The 24,296-nt window shown below is 39.3% G+C and overlaps 1 protein-coding gene across 3 annotated transcripts in view; it reads right to left on the reverse strand.

Annotated features, from left to right (window-relative positions):
• Positions 1-24,296, reverse strand: part of Dip2c (disco interacting protein 2 homolog C) — a 353,635-nt gene that overhangs the window by 105,962 nt on the left and 223,377 nt on the right. For all 3 annotated transcript variants that reach the window (XM_050142287.1, XM_050142289.1, XM_050142290.1), the window contains 9 exons: positions 22,688-22,779; positions 20,102-20,212; positions 14,920-15,043; positions 14,457-14,566; positions 14,176-14,278; positions 12,060-12,124; positions 8,181-8,274; positions 7,943-8,062; positions 6,504-6,618 (listed from right to left, as the gene is read on the reverse strand). In XM_050142287.1, the coding sequence (XP_049998244.1) occupies positions 6,504-6,618; positions 7,943-8,062; positions 8,181-8,274; positions 12,060-12,124; positions 14,176-14,278; positions 14,457-14,566; positions 14,920-15,043; positions 20,102-20,212; positions 22,688-22,779 (934 nt within the window). The remainder of the gene's footprint in view (positions 1-6,503; positions 6,619-7,942; positions 8,063-8,180; positions 8,275-12,059; positions 12,125-14,175; positions 14,279-14,456; positions 14,567-14,919; positions 15,044-20,101; positions 20,213-22,687; positions 22,780-24,296) is intronic.

Consider the following 24,296-nt stretch of genomic DNA (forward strand, 5'->3'; position numbering starts at 1 on the left):
CTGGATGGAGGTGGGTGGTCCTTGGACTTCCCACAGGGCAGAGAACCCTGATTGCTTTTTGGGCTGACGAGGGAGGGGGACTTGGTTGGGGGAGGGGGAGGGAAAGGGGAGGCGGCGGTGGGGAAGAGACAGAAATGTTTAATAAATAAATAAATAAATTAAAAAAAAAAAAAAAGAAGAATGGTTCTCAACCTTCCTAATTCTGTGAGCCTTAGTACGGTTCCTCATGTGTGGTGACCCCCCAACCATAAAAATATTTTTTTTTTGAGACAGGGTTTCTCTGTGGTTTTGGAGCATGTCCTGGAACTAGCTCTGTAGACCAGGCTGGTCTCGAACTCACAGAGATCCGCCTGCCTCTGCCTCCCAAGTGCTGGGATTAAAGGCGTGCACCACCATCGCCCGGCCATAAAATTATTTTTGTTGCTACTTCATAAACTGCAATTTTGCTACTGTTAAGAACCATAATATAGATATCTGATATGCAGGATCTCTGATATGTGATCCTGTGAACTGGTCATTGGACCCTTAAAAGGGCCAAAACCCATAGGTTGAGAACTACTGCTTCAAAAAAAAATATGCCAGGTTTTTGCCTATCATAGCAAGTTCACTTTGGGATGACTTAGTAGCATGTCCCCACACAACTATTCCTTATCATTAATCCTTATAGGGACTGTCTTGCCAGCTATACTCAGTGTCTCTGGGGAACAGTAACAGTGTAACATCCATGTTTCATTAGCATTACATACTAGTTTGGCATTCCATTTCATTGACAATGACCTTGACAAATTTGTCAGTAAATATTTATAGTGTTTTGGGCTCAGGAGATGTATTTTTACCATAAATGTTTGAAATCTTGATTCAGTCTCTTTTGGGGGAGCTAATGATCTATGTTCCCCAGGCTTGTCTTCAACTCTTGGGTTAAGGTTATCCTTCCTTCTTAGCATTTAAATATATGGTAATATGGGCATGGATCATACCTTGCTAGGCTATGCCTTTTCTTAAATTGTTATATAATTATCCTGATAAATATTTATAGTACCCTCAACTTTGTGGCAATAGATCTCTATACTTGTTTTCAGATCAGCATGGCTTTACGTGGCATGGGCACACTGGAATACTGACGGACTCACTCTGAACAAGGTCGAGAACTTCCCCTTCCCAGCTATATGCACTGTTTCTCTAGTTTCTGCTACCTTGGTTCATCACCTTCAGTATACAATTCCAATAAAGGATCACTTTCTGTGTATGAGTCAAACATTTCTTTTTCCTTGTAGTGGAAAAACTGTGGGCCCATCCCTTGTTTTCCTCAACATTTCCCATAGTAACTTTATACTACATAATAGAATTAAACGAATCATGTAGTAGGTAATGCTCATGGGCCTTGTCTTCTTAGGGGAAGAGCCTGGGGAACTTGTTATCAGCATGTCTGACTTTCACATTGATGCCATGCTATCACTCCCTGTAAATATGCTTCAGTGGCAGAATGCCAGTGTGCCTGGAATATGGATTCAAAGTAAAAGGGACTGGGTCATTGTGTCCCCTTTAGATGCCATGTGTCATATCCCTGTATTTTATCACATGAGGAAAAAAGGAAAATATAGAGCAGACTGGTTGATACTTTCTCTAATGACACCTATACCCACCAAAGAGGTGATGGTCTTGTCTGTGGTTGCCAACCCACAAAAATAGAGATACAGCTCATTTATAGAGAATATACATTTGTGAATAAAGAGGTATATGGGGGAAAAAGGGAATCAAGCTCTTAGTTTTCTGTCAGACCTATGCTATGTTCTTATTCAAATGCTCTTAAAAATAGTATGTTCCCCTTTTTTAACTTTTGTGTAGATAGTTATGCAGAGGGCATAGGTACAGAAGGATCTTATTTGCAACACCAGGACCAGTATAAAACCCCATTCCTCTACTGTTTCCCAGATCATTCAGAGGAACTGGGGGTGGATTTTGTGCAGGTGAGCTAAACCCAGTCAGGCAAACTCTAAAGGACTGAAGTATCCCTTGACTTGGAACATTGTCTTCCAGAGATATAAACAGAGATGGCACCATCAGAGAAGAAGCATACCATTCTCCTCTCTGTGTAGCAAAGGGAAGATGGCACCTTGAGGCAGAGGTAGTCCCCTGACATGGGAAGAGAAATGGAACCAATAAGGTGCTCTGAGAGGGGCCACTTTTCTTACTTAGTCAAAACTTGGAGAAGAAAGTAAAGTTATTTCTAGGGATTGGATCACTTGGATTTTCAGTGGAGCCAATTTAGACCCATATTGTAGGTAGGAACTGAATTGTCAAGATGTATATTATTTCCTACCAGCTGAGTTAACTAAGAAAGAAATTTGTGCTGTAAAACCATAGAAAATAGTTGGGCTTATTACTTCCTGATCACATTTGCTCACTGAACACAGAATTTGATCTCATATTCTACTATGTTTCCAGAGAATACATGGTGATGTGCTTCATGGGAAATGAGGATAAACTGAAGATGTACTTGTTACAGCACCTACTTAGTATTATAATATTTTTCTTTCTTGTGTATATCTGTGTGTGTGTGTGTGTGTGTGTGTGTGTGTGTGTAAATGTGGAGGTCAGAGGTTGACATGAGGTATCTTCCTAAACCACTTTCGACCTTTTATTTTGAGACAGGATCTCTCATTGAACCTGGAGCTCAACCATTTGTCTGAACTGGCTGACCAATAAGTCTTACTCAGGGATCTTCTTCTGTCTCTGTTTCCCCAGTGCTACAATTATAGATGTGCATTATGTGCCCACAACCCATGCCTGCTTTCAAAACACAGATAGTGAGGACTAATGCTTATATACTAGGCACTTTACCCTAACCTCTTACATATTTCCAGATATTTTCTTCTTTTCTATGGAAATTTAAAACTCACAGATCTTATAGAAATTGTTTATATCTCCTGTATGTCCTGTGGTAACAATCTCAGTCACATTAGCTTGCACAAAACAACTTTAGCATTCCATGTTAGGGGCAGTACTGTAGGAACTACAGCTACAAGTATGAGTGATAGAGTCCAAGAGACATACACTAGCTTGTGCCAGAGATGTCAAACAGCAAGGATTGAATGCAAGGACATAAAAGTGAATAAATGAAATTCTTAAGGCTTATAAAATGTTCTTACTGAAAATAGTTCAAGATTATACATAAATATGTTGACTCTCAAAATGACAAATCTTTCCTTTTCTGACCTAAAATCTTTAAATTTCTGAAGAAAAAAACAAGTCTACATGAGAATTTGTCAGTGAAATCATTTGGCAAAAATTCTGACAAGGTACCCAGACATGGTAACAAATGTTTATAATCCTGATCCTTGTGAGGCTGAGGCAGGAAGGCTCTGTGGTGGTTTAAATAAGAATGGCCACTATAGGCTTATATGTTTGAATGCTTGCTTATCAGGAAGTGTTACTATGCAAGAAAGATTAGGAGGTGTGGTCTTATTGGAAGTGGTATATCAGTGGGGATTGGCTTTGAGGTTTCAAAAAGCACATGCCGGCCCCAGTGTCTTTCTCTGCCTGCTGCCTATAGTGGTGTATAGGATGTAGCTCCCAGCTATTGACCCAGTGCCATGCCCACCTACATGCTGCTATGTTCTTTGCCATGATGAGTAATGGACTAAACCTCTGAAACTGTAAGCAAGCCCAAGTTAAATACTTTCTTTTATAAAAGCTGGCTTGGCCATGGAGTCTCTTCACAGCAACAGAACAGGGTCCAAGTTACATATCAAGACTCTGTGTTTCAAGAAAACAAAACCAACAGTAAAAATAACAAAATCAGCCCCAGTGATCATATCACATATTCCGTCTTCTCAGTTAACACCACTTTAAAAATGGTAATGAAAACAGTGTCCTTTGAGATCAATGAACTCAGACATTTTTTGTGATGATGTTTTATAACATTCAAGACCTTCAATGAAAATCTCACTATCAAGAACATACTCCAGGGAAGAGCAAATTATCCAGTCAAATCCAAACATGTGGAGAGTACCTAAAGTATACTACTTCTAAAGGATGGAGACTAGACTCTGCCAATAACATGTTTCAGCATCCACTTAAAGATGTGACAGTCATAATTTCTAGTTTGACATGGCTCATATTTTGGAAATTTTCATTTTCTCAGGCCTACAATCTAGTTAATAGTATAACAAAAATCTAAAAACATCACATGTTTTCTTACCTATGGAAATTATCCATAATAGTTAAATTTTATTGTAAACTTCACTGGAAGAGGAATTACCTAGGAAATAAACCTCTTAGGGAAAATATAAGGGTATTTGCAGAAAGAGTTAATTGAGGATAGAAGACACATGCTAAAAGTGTTATCATCTTATAAACTGGGTTCCAACTGAACAAAAAGGAGAAAGCTAGCTGAACACCAGCATTTGTCTCTCTCAACCTCTTGACTATTGATACAATGTAAACTGTTGCTTCATATTTTTGCTACCATGCCTTCCCTGACCTAATGAACCATATATAATCCTCAATCTGTGAGACAAAAATTTCCTAAGCTGCTTTTGTCAAGTATTTCATCACACCAACAAGAAAAGTAACTAATAAACTCTTCAGATCAATACTTTCAGGAAGCTCTATTTTTTTAACAATTTTTTTCATTTTACATACCAGCCCTAGTTCCCCCTTCCTCCCCCTCCCACTTGCCCCATCCACTCCTCAGAGGGGGTAAGACCTCACTTGGGGAGTCAACAAAGTCAGGTATACCAGGTTGAGGCAGGAACAACCCCCCCACCCCCACAAGCTATCTCACCAAGGGAAATGGGCTCTAAAAGACCAGTTCATGTACCCAGGGTAAATTCTGGTCCCACTGCCAGGGTCCCCTCCCCCAAAATGATCAGGCCACACAACTGTCACCCACAATCAGAGGGCTTAGTTCGGTCCCATGCAGGATCTCCGGGTGTGAGTCCAGAGTCTGTGAGCTCCCACTAGTTCGGATCAGCTGTCTCTGTGGTTTGCCCAATCATGATCTTGACTCCCCTCCACACACATTGTCCATATGGCTCCCTATGTCAAGATATCACTTTCATTCCTCCCCCAACTCAGCCATCTCATATTCCCGTCCCCCATTTGCTCCCTTCAACTCCCCTTCCCAGTTTACCCAAGAGATCTTAACTATTTACCTTTCCTGGGGCCCTCCATGTGTGTCTCGCTTAGCGTCCCTCCTTTTTACCTAGTAGGAAGCTCTATTTTTAATTTTTATAAATTATTAATTATTTGACAATTTCAAACATATGTATAATGTGCTTTGGTGGTTCTCATCCTCCCATTACTCTCCCTTCATATTCATCTCCTTCTCACTCAAGTGAAGACTCTTCTAAACAAGTTCACCTACTACTTTCATGACTTTGGTTTTCACATGTGTATGACCCACTGAATTTAATTAGGAAAAGAACATATTCTCTTCTACTGAAATTAAGCACAGCTTCTACTTTAGAACACTGCATTCTCAAATGTAATGGAGTACACATCCATTGCATGGAATAAAAGCCACTTAGAGGTAGGCCCTAAAGCAGTGAAAAATAATTTACAAGTGTTAAAGACCTGTATGTTGCTACCACTTCTTTATGTTGGTGTTGGTAACTGAGAGGCTGGAGTGACATTTGACAACCAGCTCCAAATACTGTTGATGCTTATCAGGTGATCCTTCTTTGTATCCCCTTACAAGGTGTGGCCTTTCTCACTGAAGCAGAATAAATTTTACATCTCTATAACTACTTCCCCTCCCCTGTACTGTTCTGAAGCAAGGTGGAGTGACTTATGATGGACAGTGAATGTTTCTCCCTGCAAAAGCATCTCAGAATACTCAGTGGCCAGGCTGTTAGACAGCTGGTAATCACAGTCCTTAGTGTTCCTGATGTACTACCATGCTGCTCAAAGCCTCAGAAAACCAGGCTTTCTTTTCCTTTCCTTTCTTTTTCTGCAACAGGATCTTTTACTATGTGATGTCTACCTGGCTTGAAACCCAATAGGTGGACCAGGTAGGCCTTGAACTCACAGAGATCCAGCTGCCTCTGCCTCCCATATGCTGGGATTAAAGGTGTGTGTTTCTATATCTGGCTAAGTTTCTTAAAGTACATTTTTCCATGGGACAAAAAGTAGAAATGAAAATGAAACCACATTATCTAGGATCATGGTTTAACATTTACTTCATTCCATCCCCTAAATTAAAAACCAAAGATGTATACAAGCCAATCCTGAAAAACCATGTGGGTCCCCCATATTCCTATACACAGTTCTAACAACTCAGGAAAGACAACGAAACTGGAGAAAATCATTAATATTTCTCTAACTAACCGATCTAGAAAATTCAAGGGAATTCAGTCTTACCTGTAAGATAGAAAGAAACTCACCATGGAAAACTTGGAAGGCTATTCCTATGTTCACACTAAGTACTAACTACCGTGACTTCCCCCTTCCAGTTGTTCCACTGGGATAGCTGTATACTATAAACTGACATGACCCAGTACCTCCGGATTGCCACAGTGAGGGCCTCTGGTGAGCTGGCACAGGGACAGATGACCTCCTGTCGAAGGCCTTTACTCTGGAAGACATTGAGAAACGCATCACAAGAAGAAATAGACCCTGGAGGGAAAGAGGGACAATGGTCAGACAAGTGTAACACTGTGATTGACTTAAAATTATCCCAAAATAATTTTGAAGTTGGGATTCAGATATAAACAGAATTAGGCACCTTGGAGAAACAAAATATTAGCTACAATTTATTATTTGTTACATTAAAAGATAGTATTGACAAGCCTTTAGAAAAATAATTCAAAAACTGCAACTTCTATATTTAACGCAAATGAATTTTTTGCTGACTAATGAATTTATTTTATTAACTTTCCTGAAACCTGGTCTATCATTTTCAGTATGCGGATTCCAGAAAAATGTGTCAATCTAAACAAAGAAAATGTTTGATTAGTTGCTAACATCCCATGAAATATCTGACTTTCTAATACAAATTTACTTTGTTTTATGCAAGATGTTTTGTGGTGATGTATATTAAAATTAATTAATTAATTAGTTCACAGTTTATCCAATTATTTTAAGTAAAGGTATCATTTTGTAAATCAAGTTATTGTTTCTAAGCTCACTTTCATCAATCAGACATCAAGAAAGCATAGCCTGCTTTAATTTAGAAATACAGCTAATCCCCGTCTACAGATAAGGTCAGAAACAATCTTTCATTCAGTTCTATTCTGAAACATGGCTTCAGACTTTATAGACCTGTTTCATGAAAACAAGCTATTTCAATGTATATAAAGAATATTTTGTGAAAATGCTAACTTATTTTATGTGAGTTTTTGTTAAAGTATTTTATAACTAAGTTTTATTAAAAATGATAGCTTAGCCAGGGGATGTGGTGCACACCTTTAATCCCAGCACCTGGGAGGTAGAGACAGGTGAATGTCTGTAAATTTGAGGCCAGCCTGGTCTACAGAGTGAGTTCCAGGACAACCAGGACTGTTACACAGAGTAACCCTGTCTCAAAAAAACAATCAATCAATAAAGTTTAATGCTGATCAGCACAACTATAGTAGACAATAAAATAGTATTTCCTGGGGATTTATTCTATGTGAAAGAATTATACTTAGGAATTGACCCTTTTAATCCTCAAGCATTATGCCACTGTAGAGTTGAGAAAGCAAAATTTGAAAACTGTCTCTGTAGAACCAGGATATTTCTTTTGATTATGGGACTGCAGTCTGTAAACACCTTGTCCGTAACCACTCTGTTATCCTGGTCAAGAAGAACACTGCTTGGTTATTTTAAGACAATCTCAAGCAAGACACAGATTAGGAAAACAACTACAACAACAAAACATCAAAGTGACAAGAACGACTTGTGGAACACAAGGAACTCTGGGGCTTCCCATCTTTGAATCTACAATTGATGCTTCACTTACAGGGATTTGCTCCATCAGCCACTATTAGCATGCGAAGGGAGGACAGGTTGACATCTCTCTGATCTCTGTGTGCTACAAGTGCCCAATGCATGTCTCTTGATTTCACACAAGCCACTTTTGCTACAAAGGAAAACAGAAGTAATGATATGTCACTGCCAGACTGTGTGAAGCTGAGAAAAGACAGGTAATTGCAATCCATCGGGAATGGTGAATTATCTTGTCACCAGGAGAGACCAACCTTTGTACTGGCAGACCTTCTGGATCCAGGAGAGAGGGTTTACCTTCATCAGCGAGTACGGGATGCTGATGACATGCATCATGTTCATGACACTCTGAAACCAACGATGAACACAAGAGGTAAGAAAAGAGGTTGGGATACAAGAGGGGGGGCTGTTTTGACACAGGGAAAACAAGCCAAGGCTTGGCAGGCAGAAAAATAAACAAGAGCACTTCAAAGAAGTACTGAGGTTGACTAACATGAGGGGATATTTAGGGGGACAAGAACAAGGCTGACTCAAGTGAGGCTCGGTATTACTAAGGTACACTCTGGTACAATCCTGTAAGACAAAGTGACCTATTGGAGATTAGCTCATCCTCTTTGCTCCTCGACTACTAATGAGTCAAAGAATTTAAATTCCAAATCTTTTTCTCATTAAAACCTTGTATTAAAAAGAATCTCAAAAGGCATTTTTCAAAAGTAAATGCACAGGGTTGGGAAAATGGTTTATTTGGTGAAGTGCCTTCCAGGTAAACATGAGAACATAAGCTCTGATTCACCAATACCCATGAAAAAATGTATATGGTGCTCTGTGTCTGTAACTCCAACACTTAGGGGAGTGAAGAGGCACAGACAGGGTAATCCCTGAAGCTCACTGGTTAGCCAGTCTAATCCAATCAATGAGCTTCAGTTTCAGAAAGAGAAAACCCTGTCTCAAAAAGATAAAGGGGCCAAACTTTTAACTTTAGCTTCTCCATACACATATGTACACATGTGCACAGAAATCTGTATACATCTACACTAACAAGTGCATATACCACACACATATGGGCACATACAAAGAGCACAACACATATACAACACACTACATACACTCAAAATAAGAAGAGGATACATAAATACCTAAGATATTTATGAAAAAGTGCTCATTACAGCAAATAAGAAAAATTCAAGTCAAATGCAAATCAAAACTAAATTAGTTAACACCTCTCAGAATGGTTATTATAAGAAAAAAATACTAGTAAATACTCAGAGGAGTAATCCCAAAGAAACTTGGTGGGAATGTATATTAGTATAACCAAAGTGAAAAATTGTTTGAAGACTGCAAAACACACATATACAAAACCCCAAATACAAGTAATAATAACAAGACAACTACAATATGATCCACTAGGATCAATGCTGAAATATTTCCAAGAACAGAAGTCAGTATGTTGAAGACACATCACATTCATGAGGTCACTGTAGCACTATCATCTGAAATAGCCATGATAAAAATTTAACCTAGGTATCTATCAATGGAGGAATGGGTAAAAAATGTGATATATATATACACAGTGAAATATTCTGAAGATATAAAAATAAAACCCTGCCATGTGTTACAATATGGGTATAACTGGAGGGCACAGGAAGACAAGATACTGCATGGTGTTATTTATATGTGGAAGCTAAAATGTTAATTTCAAAGAAGAAGTAAATACAGTAGTGTTATTAGAAACTTGAAATGGTAGTTAGATTGGGATGATGAGATGGAAAATGCACACAAGATATAGCTAGGTGGGAAGATTAACCCCTAATATCCTACACTTAATCTTAGTCAAATGACCAAGAAATGGTAACTAGTTACCATGTTGCTAGTTAACAGACTATAAAGCAAGCAACTTTGGAAAGGTGTCAGAACCACAGTCCCCTTCCCAGCCTTGCCAACACTGATTAAGACACTTAGTCAGTTCCTTAAAGTGGATGATAAAAGTTGATGATAAAAATGGTCAATGCACATAGGTTGTGATTAAGTCTCACATATCTTGCAGATATATTGATCTACAGCACAACCCTAGGAAGGACTACAGACTGTAAACATCAAGTCAGTGCTTTGGCTTGGCCTCTGTGTACTAGGCAGTCATGGCATCAAAGGAAGAAGCTCCAAATGAAAACAAAAAGACTACTGTACATTCCTCACCAGGAATGAGGTCTCCACAGAACCTATGCAAACTTAGCTTCTTCTGAGGGTTTCTTCCCACTGCATTCTAAGGAGACAGAGCTTAAGCACCCCCAAGATGAGGTTAAGCATATGCTACAATGTGTTCAATCATGTGGCTTTAAGCGGAGTCAACAAAAAGACTCACAAATTGCCAGGTACTGCAGGCAGGGATAGAGAACAACAGAATTAAAGTGTGTGGTCAACATGAGTCACTAGTGCAGAATTGGTGATTCTTTCAGAGGGGACTAGGAAGCAGGGATAGAGAAGACAATGCATAATCAGAACCACATCATGTGCTACTAGAGGTACTAACTCTGATAGCAACCATTTATGTTCTTGAGGATGTGACAATGGAACCACATGTATCACAAATACAGACGGGCTACATGCTTAGTTAACACCAAGTCACATTATTCTTATGCCAAACACAACAGGTAAGACTATTTCTTTTTGACTCTATCAAGGCCACCCAGCTACTTGGGAGGTTGAAACACGAGGATTCCACATTCAACGCCAGTCTAGCTAACTTACCTAGACTCTATCTCAAAAAGAAAACCCTACTAGAGTGGTGGCACACACCTTTAATCCACTACTTAGAAGGAAAGGGCAGGAGGATCTCTGTAAGTTCTAGGCCAGCTTGGTCTACAATGCAAATTTCAGGACAGTTAAGGCTGTTACACAGAGAAATCCTGTGTCGAAAAAAAAAATCAACCAACCAACCAAACAAACAAAAAAACAAAAGAACCAGGCTGTAAATAAATGGAAGCATTTGCCAAAGATTGAAAAAGTTCTGCATTTAATTTCCGGTGCTTTAAAAAAAGTGTCTTGCCAGGTGGTGGTGGAGGCGCACGCCTTTAATCCGGCAGTCGGGAGGCAGAGGCAGGGGGATCTCTGGGAGTTCGAGGCCAGCCTGATCTACAAGAGCTAATTCCGGGATAGGCACCAAAGCTACAGAGAAACCCTGTCTTGAAAAACCAAAAAAAAAAAAAAAAGTGTCTTGTACATATGAATATGACACTCAATAGAGTCACAGCTACAATAGAGTCTTGAGCTCGGTTTCTTAATCTTATAACCCCAAATCTGTGTTATTTTCTCTGCAACAGTACACACGACATGCCAACATTTCAAACCATTTTTCTGCATCTCTACTTATAAAAGCATCCAGATGTTAGAAGTAAGCCTTACTGAACTATCTATATGATACTTATATGTTCATGAATTATACAAATAGATCTGGCTCACCAACAAATAACAAACTGCAATATTTATATCCTCATCATTCATATAAAATTATTGCAGTTTTCTATTTCAGAAAATAAAGTTTAAGCATTAAAAACACTAAGAAAACAAACAAGTCCATCAAACTGCCCTATATGAGATAGATGGGGAATTCCAAATATGCATTTTTGTTTGTTTTGTTTTGCTTTTCTTTTTTTAAGAGCCAACAAGACATTTAAAATCTAAGGTCATTTCTCTCCTAAAGCATTCACAGTCAGCTCAGTCATCACTTTGCAAGTGGCACTGATAATGACACAAATATCTCTCCATAATGCATGGAAATTTTTCATTTTAAAAACAAGCCTAAAATCCTTTTCTCCCTTGCAAATAGCAGATCTCCCAACTCTTAGAAAACCAGTAAGAACATTCTCTTGAGAGTAGGAAAGTGATCTTGACAGATAAGGCACTAGTAATAACAGCAGGAAACTTTCAACGCCCAAGCCTTAAAAGTGCTACTCTGCTAGCTATTACCTCAATATATGGGTCCAAGATTCAAACCAGTTTTTCTGAGTCCAGTTGTCTTTATTGTACTGTTGCAATAAGCTGTCTGAGTGGACAATATGACTCTTGGCACAATGTTTACAATGTGACATGGGACTTTGCAAAAGTTGGACACACTTGCATGAAGAGGGCTTACTTACTGTCAGTATGCCATGCCAAAGCCCCACATCCTTTTTGAAGTCTAGAACATTCACAATGGTTTCAGCTGTATGAGAGAAAAAAAATCACATTTTTACTTGACATTATAGAGCAGCATGAGTGAAATTGCAAGGAAAATGCATCATCTGAGGGGTCATCTATCTTATAAGAATACCACATTACTCCATCTTCACATAAAGTTTACAATCATTAATAGATGACTAAAAAGTGCTAATCAGGCTAGAGAGTGTTTTCAGGATAATATTTGGGTATGTCAGCAAGCAGCAATAGCTGCCAACATATCACCATTAGAAAACATCTCACCATTATCAGACATGGTGGTGCAGGCCTGTGATTACAGACAGCACTTGAGAGGCTGAGAGAAGATGATCACAAGGCTTGGCTATACAGTTAATTCAAAGCCAGCTTGGGCATACAATGAGACTTCGAAAACACTGTCACATAACAACATATTCCCAAACACAGTATTATCATCCTATTTATGCCCTGCCTTCCTAGGCCTTTCTTTTTAATTTCTCCCACATGTGACTTAGTTTTCCTAACAGGGAAACATGGAGGGGGGAGAGATTTTGACAGTTCAGGCTTGTTTTCTCACATTAGAATTGTTTTAATACTAGTTAAGGGAACATTAAAGGAGGGAGATATCTCAAGACAAGGACGGTGTAATATTGAAGCAATACAGGATGAGAATTCCAAAGGGAAAAGAACAGGAAAAAAGCTGTAAAAACGTTATTGAAAACAATTATTTCCAAAGACTGGGGCAGTGATGCTGGACAGTCAAGCACTGAGGATTTTAGGCCTTCATCTGACCTTGTTCTTATCAAACAGGTACTTCAGTCACCTGCACACAGCTCCTGGCCACTTCTCAGTGGCCTGGGCATCTCCTCATTCCTCTTGGTAATATATACCAAAGGCTCATTCTATCTTCTGCTCTCCTCTCAGAGAGAATAAAATATGGAGACAGACTAACTTGAAATATAGATATCTAAAGGATATATCCTAAATTCCTTTTTATAATTTAAAGTAGAGAAATTTTATGTATGTATGTATATATGTATGTATGTGTTTATATTTACTTTTGATATCTAAAGGGTGGCAGCACCAGAACTTCAAAGCATGCAGGCCAGGACACACAAGTCATTATGTTTTGATTTTAAAAAAAAATAGCAGAGATTAGAGGACATGTGTCTCTAAGTGTTAAACAGTCTAACCATTAATAGGGCATGTCTAACAGACAAATTATTCTTTAAAAGGGCAAGGATGGGAAGATCACATGAGCAGCAAAAAAAATTAAAGTCACTTAGTGGGTTTAGGGACCACTACTCGCTTCTTCAGGTCCCAGAAACTGACATCAGTATAGAGTTATCTGCTGTGACTATGCTCTCCCTGTAAAGGAAGTTGGGGCAACAAGCCAAAGGCTCTTGGAGGGGTTGCTTTAGCTTTTCCTTCTCTGTGTCCACTCAAACCTATTCTTGTGATTACTGCCACACACTCTACCTCTACTTCTCATAACCGGAGAAAACACACCAGGAAAAATAAGTGTCTTCTTGGAAAACCCTATTCTCAAAACTTCTTATTCAACAATGAGAAGTGGGATAAAACATGGCACTTAAAAACAAATAGCTTCTGAAGATATATATTCATGTGTTGGTAGAGATTAGCACACGTGTGCCAACTGTGAGGTAAGTCAAATACCTCCAAACCCATGTGGTAAGGTTGTAATACTTCTTATGGGACTGAGCCTTCAAGAATGTGATAAATATTAAATGAGGACATAGGTACACAAAAGGAAAAATGTCATTTGAGGACACAGTAAAAATGCATTATCTAGAAGGCTGGTAGAGCCCACCATTGCCAGCATTCTCATTTCAGACTTTCCACTGCAGTCCCTGTGCCTTTAACACCAGCTCAAACTGATGCACTCAATTAAACTCACCTACTTAAAGTCCACAAACTGATGGATGGAATTGGTACAAACAGAATGCTACTTTAATGAGTACCAGTAGGAACCACACAAACTAGCTAGCCATCAGGCATCCCTGGTCAGTGTGAATCCCCAAAAACCCAGATGCAAGGGAGTCTCAGGATCATCCACACCTTCTGTATAGCTGCAGGCCTGTGTGAGTGCCTGGCAGTGTGTCAGCAGTGCTATCCTCGTCACGGTCACCCCAAGAACGCTTCCATCTTTACACGTCTTATACTGAAACGAGACAGAAATATGGAAAGGGATTTTGACATATTTCTGGTCCCCACTCAATAGTTTCTAGCTATTTGAGACACTGTGAGTCTCTCCACACTGGAACTAGTGTAATGAGGAGACGTGCATACCTCTTCCCAGTATACACACCCACCCTGGGGAAGGATGGCATTCATCTTACCTCAATATAAGCTGTGTCATTATTTGCATCTTTGATGTGTGGAAACCAGTCCCGAGGAGGTTTAGAGAGGTGTTTAGACTCTGTGACAAACCATAGCAGCTTTGGCCAACCTTAGAAATAAATCACAAATTCCTTTTAAATAAATAGGACCTAGAAAACAAGTCTGTAGAATCTCCTCTTATGACTACACACTTGTTTCTCAAACACCACTTTAATATACATGGACTCTCTAGAATTCCCATACATTAAATTGAAGACAGGATCATCAAAAGAGTGCTCAAGATACCACCAGCCACATCCCATCACTCCCACAGATTATGAACTAAATGTATTATCAGAAATGTTGACATGCTAGAAAAGTCCTGTCCTGGACTCAATAGGATGTTCTTCCACAGGTGAAGAGCTAGCCTGTAGAATAAAAGGTTGAAAGGGGAAGCAAATTCTTAGGGGCTCTGTGGCATACCTTTGAACTGGGGGATCTCTCCTGTTGGGCTTTTTGGAAGTCCTTTGTGACAGGCATCGCTAGTCAAAGCAACAGTTACTCCACAGCTTCCAAGCAAGAAACCTATCTGCTGGCTTCCTGCATCCTAAAAGGTGATCAAGGAAAGAATTCAGAATCTAAGACAAGCTGGACAGTGGTGGTGCATGCCTTTAATCCCAGCATTTATGAGGCAGAGGAAGAAAGATCTCTGTGAGTTTGAGGTTGGCCTAGTCTACAGAGTGAGCTCCTGGACAGCCAGTGCTACAAACAGAAACTCTTCCTCAAACAACAAGAATCTAAGACAAAACTGTATTGCTTGCCAAAGCACTGCTCTATCATCTAAGGTACATGGAAATGAACTGCACTCCTCAAACTCTTCTCCCCGAACTGTGTGTGTGTGTGTGTGTGTGTGTGTGTGTGTGTGTGTGTGTGTGTGTGTGTGTAAGAGAGGGAGAAGAAAGACAAGACAAGACAGAAGAGCAAGAGAGAACTTGTAGTTGTGAGTTGACACATAAAAAGGTTGGGTGGGTAGGAAGGTTTAGAGAATTTGGGAGGAGTTATAGGACTGGATAAAATTATCAAAATATATTTATAAATTTTTTAATTAAAAAACAAAGACAACGATTTTAAGGTTTCATTATCATGGAGAGAAATATATTCTGATAATATATTATCTATAACATGAATACCTAGCAACCTAATTTTCACACACTCAAAGGCTGGATATTGAAATGTCACACCTGGTAGAGTTAGAACCAAAAGGAATCTTTTTACCCAGAATAATGGCAACCAGGACCATCTTTACCATGTTGCGTAGATCACATATCAATGGAGTAACCAATGCACCCTAAAATGGGCTATGGATACAGGGCAGTAACTCTGGAGACAGAAAGCCTAGGAAGGCACCAAACTGCCAGGACTAAATGTCACCTTTCAACAGATATCACAGATGGGGCTCTCTGGCTACAACAGCTTCAGTAGTTGCCTCCCATTGTGAGTTTTATTGTCCCTATAACTAGTCTGCTTCTCATAAAGACAGATAATAAGCAGCCTAGTCATCCAGATTCAACCTCTCTCCCATCAGCTCTGTTACTGTGTTGGTGGCTTAAAAAGTAAAATCAAAATCTCAGAGTACCCAGCATTTCTGGAACTAAAAACATATCATGGTATCCGAGAGTTGAGGCTACTCCTCTGATGAGGTGAGGCAGGCAGAAGAGGTAGGTTTTAGCAGCAGGAAGTGGGCTACTTCTCAAATTTATGAACACTTTGCTGAGTCAGGCAAACACCACAGCTGTCTCCCAGTGGGGAGTGACTTGGTCAGAGTTACTCACAGCTTCTTGTTGCAGTATAGGTACAAATAAGAAAGCATGACACTTATGAACTTGGGTCTAAAGCCAGGAGTCTAATCTGCCCTTCCCCCAAACAATATACTTATATATATAAATCGACCCCTAAAAGCTAATTAAGTTGAAAGAGCATTTCTTAGACATGTATGAATTCCTGGAGTGTTCAATCCCCAGTACTGAAAGAAATTTTAAAGAGTAGGAACGTGAGACGTGGGAGAGGAAAATGATATGAAGAAAAGGAGGACAGCCTTGCAATATAAAGAATGGAAGCATTACAATGGAGCAAGATTTAAAGACTGCTGTTAGAATTAAATGTTTTCTCTAATTGCACCTCCTATTCTACAAAGTACCACTCCAGAGGCTAGACAAAAGCTTCAGATAAATCTGTCAAGTCACTAACAGCCTCTAGAGGGTAACACAAAATACATAGTAGAGCCAATTTCTACAGCCTTCTACATCCAACATTCAACCAAGACAGTAGGATGACGTGATGCATCAGACTACATCAAAACAAAGGTCAAAAAAGAGTCAGGACTGCGAGGGGTTGATCTACCAACTGAGGCAGTGTGCCTGTTCTAATAAAAGCTCACCAATCTAGCTGGACCAGGTCTGAACGAGCATGTGATCAAACCAGACTCTGATTATTTCTGACAATGGGGGCTGACTGAGAAGCCATTGATAAAGGCACTGGGGCTTGTTTTTACATCCTGTTCTAGCTTTTTGGGACCCTAGTCTATATGGCTGCACAGCTTCCTAGGCCTGGGTGTAGGGGGAAGGGCCTTGGACTTCCCATAGGAGAGGGTTCCCAGCCCTCTCTCAAGCAGGGAGGGGAAGGGAAGAGCGGGAGTGGGGGAGCAGGAGGGGATTGAAAGGAGGGAAGGAAGTGTAAATATTTGAATGGAAAAATAAAAATAAAATAATAATAATAAAAAGAACTTTGTGGTCCTTACAGTCCCTCACCCCCAAACAGGATAAACAGCTACATTTCCACATAGCACCAAAGCTACTTGTGGTATGCAAGGTCCCTGGAAAGGTACAGATGAGAGGCCAAGTCAGGGAAATAGTCATATCTAAAGATGTGAAATGAGAAAATTCCCCCCGACACACACTCTGACCTTGACATCATTTACTAAGTACTTCATCCCTAAAAATAAGAATGGCTCTGATAGATAGTTTCTTTCTCAGGGGAGAGCAGATATGCAGACACACCATACTCAGAGGGCAGGGAGAGGCAGGCTTGAACCACTACAACTCCCAACCATCACACTCCTGGCAGTTTATAACACTACAGGCAGCAGATGATCATGCCCTTTACAAAGTTTGTAACTTTCCCTTTAATAAAAGCTACCACAAACCTCAATTTAAGTATTTCTATTTATTTCCAAAAATTTATTCAACACAGAAAAGGCTAACTGATAATGTAATTGTTCAGAAATTGCTTGTGTGTGGCCTCTGTGGCAGTAACTCCCCATATCCTCATATCAAATATTAGTCTAAGATACATCTATCAATTAATGTCTTCTAATGCTGTGTTTATAATGGAAATCTTTAAGCATGCACAAAGCCAGAAATAAGAGAAAACATCCTCATGTATAGATCATCCAAGGTTAATAATTATAAATTTTTGAGCATGCTAGCCTCATTTATTATCCTCACTATACAAGTGCATATGCATAGAAAATGTTTATACCCAAGGAACCCAACATAGAAGCACAAACGAGTGTGCACATGCTCACACACACAGAAGCATATCCATGTATGTACAATACCTCACACATGAATACACATGAATACACATGCCCCACACTCACGTACCATATCCAGGCCTGTTAGGAAAGTGAATCCCAAGTGTCTGCCATACTGTGTACATAAGGACACTTCAGCTAGGGATACCCTTTCTGGAGCAGCCCCTCCTCACCCTGGCAGGCAGCTGCTCCTCATCTCCCCACAGCCTTCAGCAGCTCCACTCCTATTTTCCATCTATTTCTGTGGTTCATGATCCCAGGTCTACCAAGTACCTCTTTCAAAATGCCAGTCTGTTTAGAAAAAGTGGTGAGCAAATAGGACTCTGACATTACTCCTTCCAGAGGTTCTATCTGAAATGGTGTTGAAAACATTCCTTGTTTTTGTTTTCTTCCAGACAGGGTTTCATTCAGTAGCCCACATTGGCCTCATTGAGGGCAACCCACCTGTTTCAGCATCCCTACTGCTATGATTACAGTTGAGTGCCGTATGTCTCCATTTGGAAACATTTACTAACACAAGCAACCAATCAACCATGATTCTCTGGAGAAAGCCAGACACCAGCATATACAAAGGCTCAGAGAGCAATAGATCTCTATGGCTATTACATAGCCGTTCAAGTTACAGCAGGAAGGGAATGACCAGGACAGAACAGGCTGTTTAGTTCTGTTATCACTGGCACACACAGAGTCAGGTTCTTCATTCTGCCAGCATTACCGGGTCTGTGATCACTTTGTATTCAGATCATCACACCTATGGATAACCTTTGCTTCTCAAGGATATCTTGGCCTAACTTACTTTTCAGGTTAGAAAACTCACTTGGCTGACAGAATTATATACAGGTTCAGACATCATGAGGTAGTGACATTCATTTTTCAGATGTACAATGACAATTCAAGTCCCACTAACAAGGTTGTAGGTTGGCTTTCTCTGGTCCCACTCCCCTGTTCTAAACTATAAATTGGGTCACCAACTTCTCAGTAAAAATGCCTAAATGTTTCCCTTTCACTACCAGAATAAGAGGGGGAAGAAAGGCAAGTTGTTACTTAGGCATTAAACAATTTTTAGGGTTGAGAATAAGGAGCGTTAATGGGGCCTTTAAGGTAACATTAGAGGACGTTGAACAGGGAGATGCAAGAATTAGGTTTCATATACTTGATCGCTACTCATATACTTGTCTTATTCCACTTCTACTTGTCCCCAGGTAAAAGCAGTCAGGTAAAAATAAGAAAACTGTGAACAGGCCAACAGGCTCCTAGATTCTACAGGCACAGGTCAGGAAAGAAAGTTCAGCAGCACTGTTAGGAAAATGCAAATTAAACCACGGTGAGATTATTTCACACCTGTTGGAATGGCTTTTTATCAAACAGGTAAAAAGTAACAGGTGAGGACAAGATTGTAAAGAAAAGTAGACCCTGAAAACTATTACAGTGGTCCTGAGAAATGGTGTAGAGATTCCTAAAAACACCAAGACCAGAACTTCTACAGCCCTGGTGTCTGCGGCAGCAAATCATAATAGGGACCACCAACTACACTTGTGAGCAGTGTACACAATATTAGCTTTTTATTTGTCCTACAGTAAGAATACACAATAAAGATACCAGCAAATTAGTCATCTTCATTAGAGAGTAAGGTATGACCAATCAGAGGCAAACCTGAAATTTGACAATAACAAGACAAGTGAACACAAGGCAAGGACCACCACTCGCAGTCAGGACAAGTCAGTGGAGCTTTCATGTGTCTGGCTTTCTATGTAATGATACTAAGGAATGAGAAAACAGATCGAGATAAAACAGCTCCATGTTGTGCTAACAAATAAGCATAAGCTCCACCTCTAAGAGGTCTCACACCTGCAGGTGAGACATGCTGTGTGAATGAATAACTGTTCCCTTAATAGATGAAACTGATGAAAACCTATTCTGAGCCTTAGAGACAACCATTACATGTCACTGCACTTGCACAGCAAAGATAAAAGCCATTCACAAAACTGTAGTTGGCACATTCTCACCCAGCACATTCAACTACCACTGAGCCTGTCACCTCCATCTAAGGTTTAATGAACAAGAGTTCTTTACCTTTCTTGTGAGTGGCACTTCAATGGGGACAGGAACAACTTCAGCCAGAAGGCAACCATAGAAGGCCACCATGAAAGCAGCAGGGTCATTGTTAGGGAACACGAGCGCCACCTGGAGACGTTCAAGACACAACAGCAAGATTTACCTTTCCAAAAACAACAGCATGAAAATGCCAAGATCCCAAAACAATAGTACAGGTTTGTAAGGCCAGTCAGTACTCAGGAGGTTCAGGAAGAAGGGCTGTAAGTTCAGGGCCAGCATGGGCTACAGAGCAAAAAATATATCTCAAAAGTGATGGATGATGAGAAAAATGTTTTATACAAAGTGCATAGTAAAAAATACTTTAATAGGTGTCCCATACTTTTTTCCCCAACTTATCTGGAAGGGAAATATTAACAGTTGTCAACCATAGTACCATTACTAGACAATAGCTCATTTAAAATTTTGCTCTTATCTTCCATAAACATGATTTTCATATACATAAAAACTGTACAGAATGTGTTTTTACTCTTTTTCACTGATCTACATAAATAACTCCTTGTATTCTGATATATAGTTCTCACAACTATAAATAATTAAATGCTTGTATAATTCTTTACTAGGTGGGTAGTTGAGCAAAAAGCTTGGGAGCTCGACCCAGTTAGAACTCAATTCAGATCCTAAGCTACTAGTGAGTTCTAGGATCTTAGGCACAAGTTGGGCCTCTCTAAGCCTTGGTTTCAACATATGAGAAAAAGAGCGATAAGAGAAACTGCACCTGATTGCCATGGTAAATGTCCAATGACGTAGGGTTTACAGATTTCAATATGAAGTGTGACACATCACATCATATGTATCTATAAACATGTACTACTAGTAATCCTCACATTACCAGTCCTGGCATAATTTCAACATCAGTCTCTTATGTTGTACATGCATATTTTCACTGCCTATTACTATAGCTAAGTATTTAATGAGTGTTTGATTGTTCCTGGTCCTTCCTTGTTCATCCAAAGTGTTCAGTTCAGTCCATCTGGGAGTAGAATATCATAACCCACTACTGCTGGATGTAATTACTAAATATATTTTCCGATACCCCTTAACAGTATGGCATATCTTAAGGACAACAGTTTTCCTTTTCATTTCCCATATTTACCCTTTCAATCTTGCTATGTTCCCTGAAATTTGTGTTTAAGTATCTGAAACAAAGATTTTCTGATATATTTTCACATTTTGGAATATATTTGATGTTTTGAACATGCTTCCTTTATATTCATAGGTAATAAATATTTGACCCAATTTCTCCATACCTTTTAAATGATCAGAGACTTAATTTTGGTGTAGACATACTTTCTGAGAAATGTTTTAGATGGTTTTATAATTATGACAGTATCAGAGAATGTACTCATGCAAATTAGAATGGCTGACTTCATTAAGCAATATCTTCTGGGATGTCATCCTACATGCAAATTGTCACTGAATGTCAGTATGTGGTACATGACTACTACATAACCAATTTAATGCTTATCCTATCCTCGTGCGCGCTCTCTCTCTGTCTCTCCCTCTCCCTCCCTCTCTCTCTCCCTCTCCCTCTCTCTCTCTCTCTGTTTTTCAAGACAGGGTTTCTACATGGGACAGTTCTGGTTGTCCTTGGACTTACAGAGATCCACCTGCCTCAGCCTTCTGAGTGCTGAGATTAAAGGTGTGTGCCACCACTGCCTGGCCCCAGTGTTCTCTTAATGTTCCTTCCTACTCTCTAGTTTCAGAAAGTTCCTATATGATAATTTTTTAATTAGTAACCCCACTATGTTCTTCAGGATGCTGCCTCTATTTTCACACCAGCTCCTTTAGCATGTTGAGGTACCCTCAGTATTTACTCTTTATAAACCAGTGGGTGTATTTTCACAGGGACATAAATCTACTGATTTAGCACATATGCATCATTTTTGCAGTTTCTAATTCTGCAGCTCCAAATGGAGTCTTTAAAAACTGTTCTAAGTACACCTCATTAATTTTGGCAAGAACACTTTGATAAGATAAACAAGATGGCATAAACGGATTGTAATGGCAGTTCTGAAGGTAGGAGCTGTATATCCTAAATTTGGTCATGGTTGCTGTTTAGCAATACAGGATAGTGGGTAGAAACAAAATTAAGTTCTAGAATACACGATTTTCTTTCTACATGGCTAGAAAACCAGCTAGATGAACAAGCTGGAAAAGGAATAAGGAGTGTGTATAAGCATATTAACTAAAACTAATTCTTTGAGGTTGAGGTCTCATGTGTATCTGCCTTCATTTGAGGCCGTCAGTGTGTGTGGACAAGCATATTTTCGGGTGGGGGGCTCATGAATAAACAAGAGACAATTATAAATTTATAATGATCCCACTACTGCCACATGATTTCTTCCCACAAAGCAGGCCAAGAAGTCTACGGAAACTGATCAAAGCAGCAAAACACACAAAACTCCCCAATCTGATGGTCACACCTGTTTCACAATGAGTGCATACTTGTCTTTCACATCCAACCTCACCCTACTAAGGAGGAAGGACAGGCTAAATCCTGGGATTTTAAAACAGAAGTTATCTAGTTATTTGAACTTCACTTACTCTGTCTCCAGGCCGTACCATAGGTTCTTGCTTTGTACCTAATTTATGTAGAATGTTGTATGCAACCTTCATACTTCTTGTCCATAGTTTGCCTGGTAATATAAAGTATAAGCACACAAGTAACTTTAACATCATACACATACATTTTAGTTACATACATCTGTAAATATTAAACTAGGGAGCATTTTCAGAGTCAAGCACATACATCTATTTTGTTCAGTATATGTGGTTGAAAACATTGACAAAAACCGGGACAGGGAAACAAAACGATAAAACTGAAAGCTAAAAGTGACTCAGAAGTAGTAGTAGTAGAGATATTATTATTATTATTAATATTATTTTATTGATCTCTATATTTTTCTGGTCCCCTTCCCTTTCAATCCTTTCCCATGGTCCCCATTCTCCCAATTTACTCGGGAGATCTTGTCTTTTTCTACTTCCCAGGTAGATTAGATCCATGTATGTTTCTCTTAGGGTCCTCATTGTTGTTAGGTTCTTTGGGATTGTGATTTTTCAGGCTGGTTTTCTTTGCTTTATGTTTAAAGACCACTTATGAGTGAGTACATATAATAATTGTTAAAAAAAACAATAAGAGAGACAGAGGAGGAGAGAAGGAGAGAGAGGAGGAGAGGGGGGAAAGGGAGAGAAAGTGAGAGAGAGGGAGAAGGAAGGGAGGGAGAGAGGGACAAAGGGGAGAAGAGAGATTGAAAAATTTAATTTTCACTTGTTTAGCCAGTCTTAGGCTTAGCCAGTGACAGGAAAGGAGTTGATGGGACATGAAGCCGTAAGTTTCTTATTAGTTAACAGTATATAGACATGGGAATGGAAGAGGTAGGGTCTTGAAAAATCCTCTCTCACAAAGTCTCACAGAGACTTTTTTTTTTTTTTCAATTTTAAGCCTTCAACTTAAATTCCTAGAATCAGGATGGAAAATAAGTACTGAAACTTGACACACTGCCAGAGAATCACCAGAGTTAACCCCTAACTCCTCATACTGTATGACACACTTACTGTAAGCTACAGAAAAGTTTAATTGCTGCATTTCTTCTGGGTTAAGCATGAGGACGTGAGAACCAGTGAGAGTTAGAAAGCTCTATCAGTGACATCCATCTCTTATTAATGTAATGTCCTGTCTTGGGTAACTGCAATGAACACAAACTATGTAAAAATGTCTCTAATGGGTCATTCAAAGTCTGATCCATTGCAGGTTGGAAACTTCTTAGAGTGAACACATTTTTTTAATCTCAGGATTTAGGGATTTTGGAAGAGGAGTCTCTGAACTTAGAAAAAGATAATGACAAATATCTATTTTGAATTCTGAACTCTAGAAAAAAATTCTAAAGTAGAATGCAAATGTAAAAAAAGATAGTTTTTTCTTTTCCTAGACATTTATTTAAGAACAAAAACAAGCTCTGAAGGAGTTTCACATTTTAAGCCTTAACCCTATGCCTATACATTTCCAGGTATTCATGGTAGTATATGGGAGAATAACAGTACCTTCAAATAGGAGAGTTCTTGCACATTCTACAGCACAGTCTAAGATACTCAATTATTAAAAGCTTTCAAGATAAATCAAGATTTAAGTCAATACATTCATGTAAAAGTAATA

Source organism: Alexandromys fortis, unplaced genomic scaffold, assembly GCF_014885135.2.
Source record: "Alexandromys fortis isolate MF-2015 unplaced genomic scaffold, M_Fortis_MF-2015_v1.1 scaffold_5, whole genome shotgun sequence".
In the NCBI taxonomy this organism is placed as follows: Eukaryota; Metazoa; Chordata; class Mammalia; order Rodentia; family Cricetidae; genus Alexandromys; species Alexandromys fortis.